The sequence below is a fragment of the Triturus cristatus genome, chromosome 9 (assembly GCF_964204655.1).
Source record: "Triturus cristatus chromosome 9, aTriCri1.1, whole genome shotgun sequence".
In the NCBI taxonomy this organism is placed as follows: Eukaryota; Metazoa; Chordata; class Amphibia; order Caudata; family Salamandridae; genus Triturus; species Triturus cristatus.
Genome location: NC_140592.1, coordinates 305,463,056 through 305,483,670, shown reverse-complemented (window position 1 = coordinate 305,483,670; position 20,615 = coordinate 305,463,056). Strand labels below are relative to the sequence as shown.

At 42.5% G+C, this 20,615-nt stretch overlaps 1 protein-coding gene across 1 annotated transcript in view; it reads right to left on the bottom strand.

Annotated features, from left to right (window-relative positions):
- LOC146797786 (uncharacterized) overlaps nt 1-20,615 on the bottom strand; it is a 420,200-nt gene that overhangs the window by 9,509 nt on the left and 390,076 nt on the right. Inside the window, exon 18 of the mRNA XM_085624971.1 lies at nt 13,072-14,611. Within this exon, the coding sequence (XP_085481097.1) occupies nt 13,072-14,611 (1,540 nt within the window). The remainder of the gene's footprint in view (nt 1-13,071; nt 14,612-20,615) is intronic.

Sequence of the window (20,615 nt, the reverse complement as noted above, 5' to 3'; positions counted from 1 at the left end):
GTATATGAACAAGTTGTATGATGGCCTGTCAAAATCGATACCTGAGCTGAAGTGATTCCCTGTAAGAGATCCTTGTCACTTGCTAGATGGTATGCTGAAAGTATCTTTACAATTTTCAGAGTTAATGAAGAATGCTATTGACTTAGTAGTTCATTCTGGTGCACTAAACATGTATTTGGTCCTCAGATACCCTGTGCACACACTACCTATACACATGCACTATCAGTGCAGAAAGCAAGCAATAATTAAAATTAAATTAAAATTCCATAAACACCGGAAAAACACTGTTTCTGTTGTTTTTAATGGCGCAAAAATGTGTAACCACTGATAACCACTGTTTTTTAAGGAATTGAAAAAACCCCACCAGAATTTACAAAAAATAGAAACTGAAAACAGGAAAGCCTAATTATAAATCATTTGTTGATGGTACCATACTCATTTTAGGAATTGTAGTATGTTCTAAGGTGATTTTACCATGTGAAAAAGCCTTCTGCTGGGATATCATGAATCATGTTTGAGAGAAAACTATTTTCACATGCTTTTCCCACAGAGGTTTGGAAGGTGATCTATAAGCTAAACTGAGAGCATATTTTCTGTAAATTCACATTATCTTTCTCAGTCATGTGAGAATGAAGTCTGACATTCTCAGTAAAACATGTACATCCAACAAGGGCAGAGACTGTCAGTTGATTCCTTTGTGTTCTACTGCAGCTTCCCAGAGTGTTCCAAAGAACAACTAGAGCGCTAACACTCTTACTTATGACAAAGGTATGGCACACCTGCAGCCATCTTGATTGGAATAAAGTGGTAACAGTTAAAACATTTAATTTGCAAAGGAACAAAATGAGGGGGTTCATTTTGCCATAGAAATTATGACTAGTGCTGCAGAAAGAAAACTTAGGGCACATTTTGACTTCTCAAATCCTCTTCTATTTCATTAAAAAGTTCTGACATGGAGACTGAAACGTGCACTTTGAATACCAGCAGCAGAATTCCCTGGTGAGCAGTAGCTTTACTACAGTGATCTAATGAGGAACTAGAGTGCTACCATTCAGAATTTATGGCAAATGTGTCACATCTGAATGCCTTCTTGATGGAACCAAAGTAAACAAGCATTGAAAATGCAATAGGTCTCGCCCTCGTTTAAGTTAAAGCAATTCTGTTTGTAATTAGGTGGCTTTTTAGCTTTGCTTTTATTAGTGTTTTTCAAAATTTCATGTAAATAACATGCATATCTGTATATGTATGCATGCATTTATATTTGTATTTATATAGATATGCAGATTATATATATGTTTATATATGTATGTATAAACATATAAATACACATACATATATATAAATGCATATATGTGCATATGTGTGCATGTAGAGAGAGGTAGAGAGAGGTAGAGAGGTAGAGGTAGAGAGGTAGAGGTAGAGAGGTAGAGAGGTAGAGGTAGAGAGTAGTAGAGAGAGAGGTAGAGAAAGGTAGAGAGGTAGAGAGTAGAGGATGAGTAATAGAGAGTAGAGAGAGAGTAGTAGAGAGAGTAGTAGAGAGTAGTAGAGAGAGTAGCAGAGAGTGAGTAGGAGAGAGTAGTAGTGAGTAGTAGAGAGTGAGTAGTAGAGAGTAGTAGCGAGTGAGAAGTAGAGAGTGAGTAGTAGAGGGAGTAGTAGAGAGTAGTAGAGAGTGAGTAGTAGAGGGAGTAGTAGAGAGTGAGTAGTAGAGAGTAGTAGAGAGTGAGTAGTGGAGACTGAGTAGCAGAGAGAGAGTAGTAGAGAATGAGTAGTAGAGTGAGTAGTAGAGAGTAGTAGAGAGTAGTAGAGAGTGAGTAGTAGAGAGTAGTAGAGAGTGAGTAGTAGAGAGTGAGTAGTAGAGAGTAGTAGAGAGAGAGTAGTAGAGAGTGAGTAGTAGAGAGTGAGTAGTAGAGAGTGAGTAGTAGAGAGAGAGTAGTAGAGAGAGAGTAGTAGAGAGTGAGCAGTAGAGAGTAGTAGAGAGAGTAGTAGAGAGTAGTACAGAGTGAGTAGTAGAGAGTGATTAGTAGAGAGTAGTGGAGAAGTAGAGAGTGAGTAGTAGAGAGTAGTAGAGAGTGAGTAGCAGAGAGGGAGTAGTAGAGAGGGAGTAGTAGAGAGAGTAGTAGAGAGAGAGTAGTAGAGAGTGAGTAGTAGAGTAGTAGAGAGTGAGTGGTAGAGAGTAGTAGAGAGTAGTAGAGAGTGAGTAGTAGAGAGTGAGTAGTAGAGAGTAGTAGAGTAGTAGAGAGTAGTAGAAAGTGAGTAGTAGAGAGTGAGTAGTAGAAAGTAGTAGCGAGTGAGTAGTAGAGAGTGAGTAGTTTAATTTAAAAGGGACACAATGAGGAGGTTCATTTTGCCATAGAAATTATGATTAGTGAGGAAAAAAGAAAAATTAGGGCACATTTTGAGTGACTTATCAAATCCTCTTCGATTTCATTAAAAAATTCTGACATGCAGACTGAAACATGCACTTTCAATACCAGCAGCAGACTTCCCTGGTGAGCAGTAGCTTTACTACAGTGATCTAATGAGCAACTAGAGTGCTACCATTCAGAATTTATGGAAAATGTGGGACACATCTGAATGCCTTCTTGATGGAATCAAAGTAAACAAGCATTGAAAATGCAATAGGTCTCGCCCTCGTTTAAGTTAAAGCAATTCTGTTTGTAATTAGGTGGCTTTTTAGCTTTGCTTGTATTAGAGTTTTTCAAACTTTCATGTACATACCATGCACATGTATGCATATATGTATATGTTTGCATGACTTTATATTTATATAGATATGCAGATTATATTTATATGTTTATATATTCACTGAAAAAACCATAGGTTTCACACACGTTATAGTTACGAATTAGCATTTAAAAAACCTTGCAAATTCACTTAAAAAACCATAGGTTTCACACATGTTATAGTTAGCTGGACATTTCACTCGTAAAAAACCAATGAAATTCCCCCGTTATAGTTAGTGCAGGCAACTATAACTCACGCGACCGCAATCCTCTGCTGATGACGTCAGATATTACATCACTGTATTTAGACACTTATTTACCCATGTCTTCTTCCATTAATCTTTAGCTATACATATATTACAAATATTTATATTTCATAAAGACACATATGTCATCAGTGATGTAATATCTGACGTCATCAGCAGAGGATTGCGGTCGCGTGAGTTATAGTTGCCTGCACTAACTATAACGGGGGAATTTCATTGGTTTTTTACGAGTGAAATGTCCAGCTAACTATAACATGTGTGAAACCTATGGTTTTTTAAGTGAATATATATATATATATATATATATATATATATATATATATATAGGTTTACGATGATAAACATATATACAGAAATTGAAGACAATAATAACTGGGAATATTTATGCACAAAGTATGCATGTAATTGGACATGCAGTTTTTTATAATGTGTGTATATATGTATATATATATATATATATATATACATACATATATATATACAAAAAAGGAAGCAGGGAACTCTGGGTAGTTTCCAAGTTTAGGTGTAGGGCAGATCCTTTATATCAAGCACCCTACAACCCTACTGAATCTGCTCACCTCAAATGTCTAGCAGAGTTTCTAACCATAGGATTAGCACAGTGCCATCCACACCGATTTAAAGAGTGACAAAAGCCTTTTAAAACTCTGGGCACATTGTTACAGATTTGGATTGGCAAAATATCATCCAAGCCAATGTGGAATTAACAAACACAACCCCTGACACATGTATTTTGCTGATAAAGCATGCAAAAATGGAAGCAGAGAGCCCTGTGTGGTTCCCAAAGCTGTAATACTATTTGGCAAATTCTGCTAAGACCGTGTAAAAATTGTGCTTGTGGAATTCACCTTCATTCCTCTAGACATATATAGCTAGATATTTAACATACTGAGAGCTATTTTAATGCGGAAGCAGTTTTCACTTGATCTCAGATGGAGAAGGGGTAGAAAACTGATTGATGCCCATATATTCCAGCTAGAGCTTTGTCCAGATACTCTAAAAATATGAAGTTTTCGACCAATAGTGGCAGTTGGCTTGGAAACACATAAAAAAAATACAAAATAAAAAAAATCACTTGCAGATAGGGACAGTTTCTCACCCCATTGGGTTTGCCACTGAAGTCCTCTAAATAGAGCATCTTGCCAAACCTATTCAAGTACTGTACTGCCAGTACTGAGGAGATAAGTACTGGCAAAAAAACAGCCCTCTCTTGCTTTTCCCTCTAATAGCAATAACTCCAAAAGGACACCATTTCCAATTTCTTTACCTGGAGTACAGAACTCCAACACAAGATAAACATGTTGGCCAAATCCCATTTGTTTCTGCACTACCACATATATTCCCACTCACCTGTGGTCTTCAAAGGAACTCCGCTGACACCAATTCCATCCAGCCTTGCCGACGTCATCATGTTCATGTGATGTCTAAAGTCACTGTGCTACTCAGGGATTGTAATATTTGAGATCCTAGTCTGTCTAGGGTATGATCCTGCAGTGGTGGTGGGAGGTACACCAACATAAGCCAAGATTCATCATGAGAATTACACCTACTGTCCGCCTTCTAACCAGTGATTTGGTGGACACATGCTATTCTGTCCTATTTTATAATGTGCTTGTTACATCTTTCAAAGCACTCATATTCTTTTATAAATACATATAAGCATTAGTAACATGTTTCATATACTTTTGGCTGAACGCAATCGCTCATCATGAAGGACCTATTCCAGTGGGCTACTTTGTACCCTTAACATCTCTAAGATCCCCTCCAAGTTCATTGGCTGCAGTGGCTCTTCAGGGATTCTTGCTCTTGCCCTATGAAATCTTGTCAAACCACTCACCATGGCCCCCCTAATTTCAGGTGGAGTGCTTATTCTTGCCCCCTGCCTATTCCCCAGCCTGAGCCAATCTCATACCTCACCTGATTTCCCCTCAGCCAGAATCCTAAGCTGAGTGGAGAACAGCCCCATGTACTTCACTTCATTGTTTCGGAGTTCAGGGTTGACAGCATTGAATGCTCTGCGCCGATTCTGCACTGCTTCTGTAAAGTCAGGTAAGAGAAGGATATTTGTGTTCTCATACCGTATTGAGACCTCTGGTTTAGCTGCTTGGAGGACTACATCCCTGTCCCTGAAATTGAGGTTACGAGCAATTATCGGTTAGCTATTTTTGTAGAACAATGTTTTGGAATCCATATTTTTGTTGTTTAAATTATAACGACAGAGTTGTCAATATTATGTTTGTCTATATTATGACTTATATAGTATTGTTGATCAATATTTAAACAGCCAATTTTCAGTAGTGCAATCGTTCCTCAAAGAGTAGCACTGTAAGTTCTCAGGTTGAGTCTCAAGCCACCGGCCATTTTCTCAAAGCATGCATTTCTCCTTCATAATCAAGATGTTTGTCAAGTGATTCTAAACAGTGCTTTTGACTGTTGGTAATTTTTCGCAAGTCTCCACCTACCAGATTGATACTTAAGAGTCACAGGCACTATTATGTTTACTAAAATGCCTTTTGACTCTTTGACTGCTGCTACCACTTCTTTCATGGATAGCTCAGAGTCTTTTGCATTTGCAGGGCTCACAGCAAAGAGTTACTATAGACATGTGTATAGGACCTCCCTCAAAAAGGCATACTTCTCCAGCCCATTTTGTAATGAATTGTGACCAGAGCTGCCTTTTGCAAATGTGTATCCAAGTTAATTGGGATAGTCTCACTTGCAAAACTTTGGATCCAGTGGTCTTCTCCCATTTTCACCTCTTAAACTGAATCACAAGGAAGAGTAAATAGTGTCCTAACCACCCCACTCCTCATCTAGGGCAAGAAGATCAATTAGCATGTATCAGTGGTCCCTTGTTTCCCCAGGGAAGGACAACCTAGTGCTTCAGCAGGTAATGCAAACCTAGCTATTCTGCAGTCTCATGTTGGGGCCAACTAGGCCCTTGTCCTTGATCTGACACTTGGCCTCTGTCGGCCCCTGACACCTTGTCAGCTGACTCCTGAGGTGTACGGGAGCTGTACCTCCAGAATCCAAACACACTACACTGGTACCACACGGCCTGTTGGCAGTATCATACATCAGCACTCTTTCAATCTATCAATTCTACTACTGACCAACTTCTTGGGTACTCATTTGGTGTGAACTGTTCCTACTGTGCATTCTGGGAAATCCGCCATTTCTGCACCCTTCTTGTGTCTGGCACACATGTGATTTTCCTCAGTGTAGCCTAGAATCACACCCTCTCAACTCAGCAGCCCTAGTGTTTCTCAGCTGCTTCCATCTCTGCGTCAGACCCCTGCAAATGACCGGTTCAGGCATTATCTTTCGATCACCGCCAGGTTCATAATCCAGCTGTGTCTGATTTCCGCACTGCTTGCAGGTTTCATGTTCCTGTTGCTCCTCTTGCAGCACCCATGCCGGGCTCCCGAGCAGGCTTGACAATCAGGGATAGGAACTCAATGTTTTCCTCTATCTGTGAAGGGTTGTTCTTGGCCAGATTTGGGTTTGAATCAACGTCTTCGCCACCTGGAGTTTCATCCTTCATTGCCACCATTTTAAGCCATTAAATCATAGCTTAATTTGGGATAAATTAATCATGATACACCATTCTGGAAACTATGCCCTAGGTGGCCATATTACCTCAGTGGATAGCCACATCCCTAACTCTATCAATAATGGTCTTACTATTCTGAATATGAAAATGTATTGGTCTACATTTGTCTGTAGTTGTATTTGAGGACAGAAAATTACCTCTGGAGCAAGATGGACTAAAGGTTCCAAAGATCTGTTCTTGTCTTAACGTTCCTTGAATTATTACCAGAAAATGTTTAACAATGTGGCGAATATGTGACGTTACAACGCATGCCATTACATCACATGCTGTTGCAACGCAAAACTTAACCCCGACTTTCTGTCGGGGGAGCACTGAAAGTTGGAATAGATTAATTTTCTATTCCAACTCCAGTGTGTGCAACAGTAGGAAAGGTGTTGGAGTTAAATCCAACACCTTCTACCCACTTCTGCACACCTTTTGCGTTGCAATGGCATGCAATGTAATCACATGCGTTGTAACAGTTGCGTTGAAAAGGCTGTTTCCCCCAATGTGGCATATGAAAGAAATCGGACTTGATAGTTCTTGTTCCTTTCATAAGCCCTTGCTTTTTGTCCTGCAGTGGTTCAATTATTGTCTTTGTTTGTCCTTCATCTGTTTTGATATCCCCCATTGACTCAAATCCCAGTACTCCACAGATACGTACATGTTTTTAAATATCTCCATTAATCTGACTTAATATGACTCGCAGCTATGGCATACTAAACTTGACAACAGGGAACGGGTTGCAATTGGGAATACAATGGTGTGTACACATGTATAGTGGTTCAATCTCTTCTAACTCATTAGATGGGCTGTACTGCTGACAAGTATGGGATCATTTCAGATTTGGGAATTTATTAATTTCTTCATGCCGGCTGTGTGGACAAGTTAGGTATTTCTACAGTGCCTCAGATAAAATTTATATGAATTTTCCATCAAGTTATTTCCACCCAGGAACTGAACAAGCTTCACGAGGAGGATGAGCAATTTTCCCTCTTTACATTGACCAGCTTTCTTTCCAAATCAGAATCAAGTTCCACATCCTGTCCTTTGCTCAAAATAGGGTGTGTTTTAAGAGAAACGAGGACCTTATAAATAAGTATAAATATTTACTTCATTTGTAACCTCATGTTTGGTGGTTTGACCCTTCTAGGCCAAACATGCTATAGGCTAAAAAAAAAATTACTCACAGGCATGGGGGAGGGAACCACCAGTTAAAATAAATGCTTTGAATTTGAAAGGGCACAAAGTAAAGTAATTGCAAGTGAACAGCCATTTTAAAAGCTTTGGTGGGGTCAGTCGTCTCTAAGGTTTGTGATCTAAACTCATAATCAGGATGACGTACTCTAGGGAAGGTGAAACAATATTTGGTATCAGCTAGTGATGGTGCGGCATTTGCTCCATTAAGAAAGAAGAGGTCCGGCCTTCTGTTATTTTATTTTAAAACATGTTTCAAGAAGAGAGTGTGGTCCTAAAAAGCATCGGTTTGGAGCAAAGAGACAGCTCTCCTCCTCTTGTGACAGCCATGAAAATGAATAATGTGTAGTGGTTGTAGCATTGAGGGCCACATGCATGGAATAAGCATTTTGCGATTACCAAATAGAGATTTTTACCAAGTCACTATTTGGTAATCGCAAAATGGTATGTATTTAGGAATTGCCAAATATTTAACGATTCTTTAATATTATATAATAGCGATTCGGGAAATAGCAAATTGCTATTAGGTAATATTACTCCATTCGTTCCTATGGGCCAAAAGGCCCACAGGGGAAATGGTTTTGCATTAGCTAATTTGCGATTACCTAATTGGTAATTGCAAATTAGCTAATGCAAATCCAAGGGTGCATGAAGCGACCCTAAAAAAGTGCACATGTAAAGCGCACTATGGGCATGTGTGCGCTACATGGCCCTTTGAAAAATGCTGTTTTGTGCATTATTCAAAGTTTGCACATGGTTACCATCAACTTGAAGTTGATGGCAATAGCGTTGCCTAAATGCACTGTTTGCATTTAGGAAAGGCTTCTTACATGTGCATTAGGGATTCGCAAATTGCAATTCCCTGTTTACATTTGCAATTTAGGTAATTGCAAAAAATTGCTCTGACCTGAATTGCAAATCCCAAAGCCTTTAATACATTCAGAAAGGCAGTTTTGCATTTTCAAACGGTCAAATTTAGCGATTCGCACTATTTGCGAATGCAAAATACATTGAGACATGTGGTCCTTAGTTAATTAATGGCAGTCTTGTCTCTTACTGATGTACACTGAGACATAAGAAAATCACAATCCCCCACATGCATCAAAATAGCCAATAGAGAATCCTTAATTGCGATTTTTAAGGATTCGCAATTAAATATTCGCTATTTGTTATGCATGTAGGAATCGCAAATAAATTAGCTAGTCCTACAAATTCCTTAATTGTGACTCACAAATTGCGAATCGCAATTAAGGAATTGCTTCCCATTCATTCCTATGGGCCTAGAGGCCCAGAGGAATGATTGGGAATTGCATGCGCAATTTGCGAGTACCCAATAGGTACTCCACATTGCGCATGCAATTTCAAGGGTGCTAGGGTGCCAAGATGACACCCTGTAGCACCCCTGAAATTGCTAAGTGAACCCATGTTGCGCGCACACAAGTGTTTGTAACCTTGAACTTTGAAAAATGCACTTTAGTGCATTTTTATAAGTTTTCGCGAAATACCATAAAGTTTCATTTGACGGTAAATAGCGTCCCCAAATAGCGAAATAGCTATTTTAAATATCATCATGCATTGCATTTGAGGCATTGCAAATTGTGATTCCTTAAATGCAATGGCAATTTAATTAATCGCAAATTTGTGTTTACTTAAATTGCGATTTTTGAATTTGGGATGATGCATCCCAAATGCAAAAATATCGGTCGCAAAGGGGCATATTCGTTTGCGACCGGTTTTTAGTTTGATGCATGGGACCCAATGTTCCTTAATCTCGGTTTCTTAAACAGTATTTTTTATGAGATGGAAAGCAGTGATAATATTAAAAGGAAACTTAAATAGAAAGAGCAATAAAGTTGCCATGTTAATAAGATCAAAAAATCTCAAACGCTTAGTATGAGATGATGCAATTTCAAAGACAGGCAGCAGCATCCGGCAGCAGGCTTCATCTCTGCTGATAAGGCAAGAGGCCCTTGCCCATGAGACTCTGGAAAGTGAGCCTTAATATCTGACATACAGAAGTCCTATTTACTAATGGTTGAAGGACATCAGCAGATGTGAGCGAGCTCCCACTGGGCTAGCCCTTCATCAGACAAACCCTGCCCTGCTCCTGGTGGTCATGCTTCTCATCAAATCTTCCCAATCTGTAGGAAATTCCAAGAGGATCTTAACATTCATCTATAAGACCTCTGGTCTACAATCAGAAAGTTTTTTAGCGCACACATATCCAATAGGAAACTAAGATTCAGAGGTAGGAATATGCAAATGTAAACAAGAAGTTCACATAAAGTGGAGGGTGCTATTTGGGGAACCACCAATGTTATGTTTTGGTACCCTCTTTTGAACAGTCTACTATTCCAGGTTTAAATTCACAGCCCTTTTTAGGTCTCGCCTGACCCAGCGCATGCGCTGGTCTGGCGAGACTTATTGAGAGGGCTCCAAAAAGTGCTACCAGACCAGCCTAGAGCTACAGTGCATGTGCGCGGGCGCGCGTGCCGCACTTTACCGCGATTGCTTTCACTTTCGCGGCCGCACGGCCGCTTTGATGTTTGATCGTGATCGCGATCACTTTCATTTTTGCGGCATAGCCAATAGGTCTCGCTTTTGGGATCTTATAAGTATTTAGTTATGCAACTGTTGCATGGCTAAACACTTATAAGGTCCCAAAGGCGAGCCTATTGGCTATGCCAATGCTTGTTAATATATGCAGTACTGGGACAATCGGAAGTCTCACAAGCACATATAGCCTTGCCTGGTTGTACAGCATCGTTAAGCAGAGATGAAGTAAACCCCTACCACAGCTGATTGGCGAAAAGTCAGGAGGGAGTGCTAACTTTTCGCCTGTACAGAGCACAGCAATCACTATTTTGCCCCCTTGTACCAAGCATGAGACGGGCAAGTGCGCTCTTTTCGTAGACACATCCATTAAGCTTTAAGCATCACTTGTAGAAAGTGAAGCAGCAACTTCTACAATGAGCAACAGCCTTTGCAACAAGGACTGAGCTACGTGTGTTGTTTCCCCACAAACGGAACCACGCTTACCTTAACCACGCATATGCCTTAACCACGAATATGTGTGGTTCGGGCAGTGTGCAGTCTAGATGTGCAGATGGGCGATGAGAGGAACAGGAAGGATCGGTGGAGAAAGCTCCGGAAGGCAGTCTGGTAAGTGGGGCTGAGGCTGAATTTGTAATTTTTTTTATCAGGGTCCAGATTTTAGGGGTGTAGCTTTTAGGGCCAGGGGCTGGTTTTAGGGCTAGGGAGGGAGAGGGGGTAAGGGGGAGGGTCGTTTTTAGGGCTGGGGGCCGGGTATTAGGGCTCAGGATTGGGGGGCGGGTAAGGAGTGGGCGTTTGTTTTTAGTGCTCAGGGCAGGGGGGGCTGGTGTTGGGGTAGTTTATAGGGCTGGGGCTGAGATTTAGGGCTTATGGCGGGGGCCTGGGGTCAGGGTAATTTTTGGGGCTTGGGGCCGAGATTTAGGGCACAGGGCGGGGAAGACACTTCAGTGCCAAGATTTAGAGCTCCGGTGGGGGGGCTGGATTTGGGGTAGTTTTTAGGATGTGGGGCGAGTTTTCAGGCTCAGGGTGGGAGGGAGGGACACTTTTCAGGATTGGGGGCAGATTTAAGGCTCAGGGCGGGGGCTGAAGTCAGGGTAGTTTTTAGGATGTGGGTGCGAGTTTTAGGACTCAGGGAGAGGGGCAGGGTCGAGGTAGCATTTTGGGCTGGGTGCTGGGTTTTAGGGCTCAGGGAGGGGAGACAGGCTAGTTTTTAGGGCAGGGGCAGGTAGATAGGAGGGATGGGCTGGGTTTTAGGGCTCAGGGCAGGGGGTGCTGGAGTGTGATCTTCACCACGCATATCCCTTTACCAATCATGCCTTTACAACGAAATTGTGTGGTAAAGGCATGTGTGGTTAAGGAATGCGTGGTTAAGATCCATTTGTTGTTGGCACCGCGTTGTTAAGGCACGCATGGTTTAGCCATGCGTGCGTTTGTCATACAACCTTCTACAATGAGAAGTAGGCTGCCTCACCAAACGGAGAGTGAAGACATAGGTAAGTGGGGTCTAAATACATTGCATAGATTTATCAAAATGATGCAGCGAGAGCTGAGTATTGCTGGTGACAACAGCCAATCTGCCTTCTAAGCAGCAGTATCCAACGCAGTCTAAAAGGGTCAGATTGACACCAGACTTTCCACACACAACAAATTTACGTAGAATGACTACAAATGTAATACATCTACATAGTCAGAGATAAACCGGAAAATTTGGCATGGATTGGCACGCCTGGATTTTGCTGATCTCTAATGGTGGCACGGCATTTTATCAGTAATGAGAGTGCATGTATCATCATTAATAGAGCTGTAATATTCCTATTGTGTCATTGAGAATGAGAGTGGCTTACCTTACACTTAAAGATCGCAGGATAGAAAACACTTGCAGGTTGATGGCTGTAGCCACGAGTAGCCGTTGCCACCATAGTAATAATGTAGGATTGGGGGGATTAGGATTTGCGGTTCAAAAGTAAAATAAAAAGAGTTACCAGCTGCTCCACTTCACGCTGCCAGCTGCCTCGTTGCTCCTCTCATCCTGGGAATGGATTAGCTTCACTGCAAAGGCTCCCCGCCCAATCCGGATGCTGCTCTTATGCTATACCTAGGGAGCCTGCAGCTTTTCTCCAGCCCAGCTGTACAACACAGCTGGGTTGGAGAAACCTAGGTGTGCATGTCTGTTTGGTCGGCCTAAGACGGCTGGCTAAACTGACATGCGCACTTAAAAGTGCCTACCACTCCTCCCTACTGCTGACGTGATGATTGTCAGCATTGCCCCGCTTCCGTCCTAGCCTCGGCTCGGCTGCCACTAAGGTAAAAAAACAAATGCCAGTAAAATGGTTTTATCATCATTTTATTTTTCAGTGGGGCGATGCTCCTCTGCCATAGCGGAGGAACTGCCACTGCTAGCCACCCACAAAAGTTGGCTTTATTTGAACAACCTTGTGATTTTCCTCCATACTACCCTGCTCTCTTGCAGAATAGCAGTGAAATTAGTCTATGATGTGAGTAGGAAATCCACGAATGAATAAAATGTTTGTATTGAGGCATCTTCTGAAAATATACCCTTACTGGAGGAATATTCTGGTCAGCTTTACTGTCTCTATGGATCCAATAAATTCCAATTTCAAAGTGCAATGAACATCAACATGCTTGCTGTGCCCATTGTTTTATTTTACCACAAAGAACCAACATGTAATAAAAGTCCCTTATCAAAGAACAGCTCACCCACCTGATAAATGATTCCCAGTCTGCTTCCCTTCTGGGAGTCTGGGCAGGTTTCCGGATGCTCCTCTTTTCTTCTGCCCACGGCCTCGAGAGTCCCAGCTCCTCTTCTGCGTCTTCATCTTGCTGATTTTTTCACTGTACATCTTTGCCAAGAATTGCACTTTGTTGATAATCTTCTCCGAGTTCTGCACTAGGCAGCTGTCCCCTTCTTCACTGATGCCCAAGCTTGAGAGTCCAACAGCTGGGCAGCAGGATGAATGGTTGCCCTTACAAGGGCCATCCTTGGGAGGTGAGCGCGGAATGGTATCTTGAGCGATGACCAATGTGCTTTCAGTTACATTGGTTGACTGCTGGATACAGTGGCTGTCCAACTCACCTATAGTCCCATCTTTTGGAGGGTGCCCTATCGGCAAGGCAGTTTTAGCAGCGTCAAGGTCTGATTCCTCCAAAATGATTAGCTCATCATGCAACTGGCTATCCTGCTGGACCTCTGAAGATCTCCCACCACCCTTTCCCCTTTTGGGGACACTGCAACATTTCTGTGTCCTCCCTATGATTTGTTCCTTCTCCTTCCACTCTTTCCGGATGTCAGCACAAGACCTGTATTCTTCAAGCTCCGGCGTGCTGTTGAAGGAGTGGTTGGGAGCCTCCTGGTCAGACAGCAATACATCATGGGGCCTTTCTTCATCGATCGGTGAGGACATCCTATTAGGGTGGCACATCTTTGCGTTGTGGTAAGAGAAGCATACCGCTGTGGGTGGTAGAGAACAGTCTTCCCCTTGCTGGCACCTGCCTGCTTCTCTGTCTTTGCGGTTCTCTTGCTGCAGAAGGTAATTGAACCTCAGGATGGAGTCCTTCACCACTCCGCTGGGAACATAGGAGATGCTCTCTTTCTTGTCCAGATACAGACTGCTGGTGTCAGCTGTTTCATAATAATTTTTTATTTTTTCAATTAGCAACCTATCATCTGGGGTCAGAGTGGAATCCCTCTTTGATTGGGGCTCTTGGCCATGTCTTTCTACAGAACTACTTTTAGGTAATTCATCGCCTTGCAACCAGCAGGACTGACTCTGAACTACCATTGCTGGCTGTTGTACACCATTACTGTCTACATCACCAGTTGGCAAAGGTTCTTGAATTAAGTCAACACAACTGGAGTCGACTGCACAGTGCTCTGTGTCAATCTCATCATTTAATGGCTCTTGCTTGCTGCTGGGGAAGACGTCTTCATCTCCAGGATCTACAAGGTCTTCAGCTTCATCCTGACCAAGATCCTCCAGAACTTGCAGTGGAGATGGACCACTCTCTTGCCTGTGTTCTTCTTCTTCTGAAGACTTGCTTATGGATGGATGACTACACGCTGGGAGTGTGGCAGAGACTTCTTCCAAAGCTTTGTTTTCAGAGTCTTCGACCAGGGACCCGTCTGTTGTCTCCAAAGCCTGATTGTGGACCTCCTGCAATTCTTCCTGGAAAGTGTTTGATTCTGTGAGCTCCTCACGCTCATCAGGAATTTCCTTGCAGGCAGATTCGAAGATTGGCAGATCCTGCAGCCAAATAAAAAAGCACAGGGTAAGTCACAGATTTACAGTTGCTGAATGGGCTGCTTTTTTAAACATCAGGAAAGCAAAAAATTTTCTTTTGTCACTACATAAAATTATAGATTTACCTATAATAATGAAAGTCAGTGATCTGCTCCCTAGAGCCAGGTCATGTGTGTTTTGGATCTGACGTGGAGGATGTGGAAGTGGTGAGATATGCAAAAGGTAGCCGGTAGGGAGGAAAGGGGAGCAAATTTGCATGTGTTTTTTAGAAGTCTAAGGGGTTTATTTAGGCTTTGAAGGGTAAATTTTCAGACCTCTAATTCCTTCAGGCCAATGGAGGATATCTAATCCTATTTAAAGATTGGTGTCATAGAACTTTATCACGGCAATTACACCATATCTAGGTAGTACGTTAGAATTGTCGCAATGGCATATGGATAATGGGAATGTATGCTATTATATTTTATGTGTCCCCAAAAAAAGCATCCTTCAGAAGCAGGATTTTTCATGTAACCCAAGCACACCAAGGTTTAAATGACAGGATTGCATGGACGTGGCACCACTAAAAATGGTGGCGGAGTGGCAAGCTTAAATTAGGAGGCAAATCCAACCAAATTTGTATGCTCTCTGTAATGCCAACATGGCATTTCCAATAGCAGAGTGTCACCTTAACCCGTCTTCTTTAATAGTGCAAGAGAATGAAGGTGGGAGGGGAATTACTGCTCTTTTGTCAGAATGACGCCTATTCTCTACATGATTTCCTAAATCTGTATTATTTTCTGCCATGACAGGGTCGATATGAAGGTTCTTTTTTCACCATTGATTGGATGTAGGGTCAAGGAGCTTGTTTTTCAGAGCGGTGTTCAATTCAGTGGAACGGAGTGAGATTTTCCTAATGTTGTCTGTCCATTCTCCCTCTCCTTGTGGCCCCATATTTTAGGTACATGCAGAACTGAAGATCTACACTCAGTGGTCATGTGAGTCTTTTGTTTCAAATGCTAAAATGAGATGTATATTGACCACCTGATCGACCTTTCCAGGTTGTGCCTCTGGTGCTATGCTTCATTCTGCATTGGTTTGAGTTTGTTTCCCGAATATAAATAATTTACAGTAGAAAGCCGGAACATTTGTTGTTCTTATGTTTTAATTTTTTTCTGTCAAAGGTTGTGTTCATCTTTCAAAATAAATAATTTATAAATGGGTTGGTTAATTAATAGTGATTATATAGGATAGCAACGTAAACCTATAATTTAGAAGCACTTGGGTGTATGGGGGAATCTCAATATAAAATAATTCTCATAAACTTCCTATATATCCCAGTGATTAACGCAGTTCTATGAAATGACCATAAATTGAATAGATTACACTTCTCAAAAATATGAGTGGCCCTTTAGGAGAGAGAGTTCCGTTTATGAAATACAAAATTAAAGCTTTAAGGGTATTTTTCAATTTTATTCTCAATGTATGTTAATGGTTATATGCAACACGTTTTACTTTCTGATCCAAATTGCTAATATTCGAGGAGGCAGACAGAGAAAAAAGAAGACAAGGCGATCTCCAAAGTCGGAATTTTAGAGTATGACATCTTTATCTACTTCAAGTAAGAAGTAAAAAACAAAGAGAAATTAACATATATTTCACAATTTGGTGCCGGTCACCGTGTATGTACAAAAGTAAAATTGTAGTTCTTACTGCTTTTAAACCACTTCTTCATAAGTCATTTCTGCACTTTTTTCAATGTTTACTACCTCTTTACTTGAAGTATGCCTTTGCAATATTTCGTTACCGCCGTTTGTGCTGCCTAATTTAAATATGTGTATACAATTAACATATTTATTTAATGCAGGAATATTGGTGCGTTTAATTTTTAGCTTCAAGAAGGGAGACATGCTGCTTATTTGTGGTGGTCATTAACTCCATGGACCACACACCAAATTATTACGTTTCTGGCCCTGCAACAACAAGTGGAATTTTCACTGAAAAAAACTCTACGTTTGAAACAGCAGTAAAGAGAAGTTTATTGCCAACAGTATAAACTTGCCTTTCAGCGCATGTTAAGCCCTGCAAAGTACTACGCACCAGGCGTCAGACTGACGCATTTTAATGTGATGGTCCGCATCACCGCATTAAAATGCAGTGTTGTGCATTTTGTAGCGCCTTGACCACCTGTTTGCAGCGTACAACTGAGTTTCAGCCTGGGTGAACTAAGTAGGGACGGACCGTGACCAGAGCGGTCACACTGCATTAGAGCTGCGTGGTGCGGGCATCCGAGACTGTGCCTAATGAAGTTACAATGCCGTGGCAGGGGTGGGGAAGCAGAGCCGGCCCGTGGTAGGGCTGCACAGGCAGCAGGCAGCTCCGAATGAGTTCTAACCAAACCGAGTTCACCCCAAACATAGTAGCACCCATGAAAAAGGCTCAATAAAAATAGGTCCTATATCCAATCAGCACTACGGAATTCTCTATGGCGTACTAAGATTGGCTGGTGTGTAGCAATCCTCCAATCCAATGTCATTTTACACACAGTACCTCCTACTTCCAGGCTGCAATTCATAGAATATGTTCGACAGCCGGCATGGGAGAGACCGAGAAGTGCAAAAATTATGGACACATGATATCCAAACCTTTAAAAGCTCATTAACAGGCGTTAGGCTGAATATATGGACAGGTGAGTATCAGGCGTCATCTGGTCACTCCCCTTAGTGAACAGTATGATAGCAAAGGGAGTATACTAGTAAGTTATTTGAATTGCATGGTTGTGTGTGTTTAAGCGGGACCTCCAGGCTTTTAATACATTTTGATAAGTCGACTCGTTGCTTGCAGGGATTCGGACCAGCCAAAAGTAACATGAATGCCACTTTGAGTGAGAATTGCACACCTAATCAGGGCTGCAGAGGAGTGAGTCTCACACGTTTAATGGTGTAGTGTGCCGGGGCAGTCGGGCACAGGCTGTGGCAGGATGTTCAATTTCCAGCCCGCCTGGCCGGGCCCCAGGGTGTGACGCACCAATTGCTGCTCTGTCGCCCCCCCACCCCAGTTAAGTGGAAGAGCCAGTGTTTAAGACCCTACTACCCGCTCACCTCCTCCTGACCTTGGCTCAGCAAACACTTGCTGGTGCCTGCCCATGTAGGGCCCTGGTTGACTTGTGTCCAATCACGTTTCTGGGGCTGGCATGAGTCTGCCAAAGTGAGAGCACGTAGTGCAGCAGGGCACGGCTCTCTGTGATTCTCAAGACAGCGATCACCACAGTGCCACGCCAGTAGCCCCTCTCACAGTCACTATTGGATCACAGCTGTCTGCAGCAACAGCACTGCAGCCGCCACTGAAGCTAAGGACAGGAGGGCTGAGCGGAGCTCGACAGTCTGACTCCAACCCAGAGACTCAACATTTGTTTTATAGTATGATCAGGTTACAAGGGCACTAGGTTCCATTTCTGATGCTTTGCAGCAGTTTAAAGATCTTCTTAGAGTATCTTGTTGCACAAATGGGTGTAATTTCTGATATTTATGTGTTTCTCTGGACTTCATTGCTTGATTTTCCTCACAAGAAAGTGTCACTCTAAGTGTCACACATTTGGACATTGAATGTTACTCGTAACTGCACCAGATCTGTGAAAATGTCACACATAAGCAACGTGAAACCTTGGCAGATATGGACCTTGGCCATATATACATGCACCCACGGACAGTTGATGTCCCTACTGTGTACAGTGTACTTTAAAACAAGGAGAGATTAAAGTCTACATATTGTTTTGACTGGTATCCTAAAAGCAATATTAATGTTCATTCATTAGTAGTATTGGATTAATTGTGGCACGAAGGATATCTCAGTGATGGCTGTAAGATTGTGATTTCACTACTTTGTAGTATTCATAGGGGCTGATTTATGAGCCCTTGCGTCACTTTTGTGCCACCGGTGCGTCACTTTTTGTGACGCACCAGCAGCTTAAAAAATGTGCCTTGTTGCGCCATATTTACAAAGTAAACCCCTGCGCCACATTATACTTGCGCCAGGTATAATGTATGCAGGGTGGCGTTCCAACGCCTATGAGATTTCACTGCACCACTTCTAGGACTCAAATGCATCAATATCTTACGCCTGCCTCATGGCATGCGTAAAACTGACACAAGCACATTCAATATGGGACTAGCCCATGTGTAAATGACCCATTGCTGGAGTTGCGTCACTTTTGTGACACACTCCAGCAATGCGTCATTTTGCGAATACATATAAGTCAGAAATACTGACGTATCTGTTACTCCTTGTGACATGATGCGTCATACAGTAAATATGTCGCATCACTGGTATCGCAAGGAGGGCGCAATGAAAAGTGACGCATCGCTGTTTTCTCGCAGAGATGCGTCACTTTTCATAAATGAGGGACATAGTGTCTTTCTTCCACCCACCCCTTTGAAATGAATCTGCAAAGGGAAACAGCACGCTGTGATAGGAGACACCAACATTTTTAACTCCAGCTAAGTTGGGATGCAATGGTGAGAGGGACAGGGGGAAAGGGGGAGAGAGAGAGAGAGAGAGAGAGAGAGAGAGAGAGGGGGGAGAGAGAGAGAGGGGGAGAGAGAGAGAGAGAGAGAGAGAGAGAGGAGAGGGAGAGGGAGAGGGAGAGGGAGAGGGAGAGGGAGAGGGAGAGGGAGAGGGAGAGGGAGAGGGAGAGGGAGAGGGAGAGGGAGAGGGAGAGGGAGAGGGAGAGGGAGAGAGAGAGAGAGAGAGAGAGAGAGAGAGAGAGAGAGAGAGAGATCCTTCCTGCTTCATGTTGTGAGATGTTCTTGTGTTGTCTGGTCGTTCAACATTTTTTGCTGTACAAAATGTCTCGAATGATCCAAGTACTAGCACACCAATTCTTTGCTCTAGATGACTCATGTGAAGTTTATTTCTGATACACTCTTTGCAATTATCCCTAAACCATCCTTGCCTCCAAATGTACATCCTGCTCTGAGGAAAGTGTCAATTTCTACAGTCACCTTCTGGGCAGTTAAAGGTCTCTTTGCCTTAAGGGTGAGGGAGGACATGTTGCCAACTCCCTCACATTTCAACAATGCCCTATTTGATGCTTTTAAGCATAGTTTTCCCTCTTCGCTGGTACTACCGTTAAAGGGTGCTTTGTATAGCCTGGCCTTTAAATCTTTTACTTTTCAACACATTGTGAAAGATGAACAATTTCAGAGACTGCTGCACAAGCGTCTGTGTTGCATTTCGCCTTCTCCATTACTCCGGCTACAGAACTTTACAATATTAGCTCTTCTGTATGGAGCAAGCCCTCATGCTCCGAGGGAATTCAAATATCCACATTGTCACTCTTGATGACAACTGGAACCACAGAATACTTCTCTTACAAGAAATTATCCGTGGATCTGATGGGTGTTCCTTACATTGGCTACCCCATCTTTCTCATGGGACAGCACTAACCCAATCCCAATCCTGCCCATGTCTCGGTCACGAAACATGGTCTTTTTTAGGATTGCTCGGAGGACCATGCCAGTGGCTCCAGCTTCTTGCTTTAATTTGCCTGCCTAGCTGCATCACGTAAAGTTGTGAAGTTTGGCTTGTGGTGTAGTGCAGTCATAGCATTTCCATTATGAAGGGTCTGGCACTGGTCACATTTCTTTATGGGTGACTGTCGCTTGCTGGCGTTTTCAGTGGCAAAGTGTCAAGTGGGTTGCACCCTCTCAATGAGCAGCATTTCACCCTTTCCAGCATGGCTGTATGCCAGAACACAAAGGTACCTTAACCCTTTTAGGGGGTTAGATAGGCATCCCCCATTTCACATCTTTGCTAGCTATCCTATGTGGGAAAGGTATGACTGCAAATCTAGGTCAACCACAGAAATATTTAGCAGTGGGTTAGCAATATCTCCCCACTCTAAAAAGGATAAAACCTTCATTCAAAGTCAAGAAAATATACAGAAGGGACAGGAATAAGCCAGCTTTCTGTTCTCTCTCGAGTCTTGTGCCAATCTCTCTCTGTCCTGATACCAGGCCTGAAAAGAATC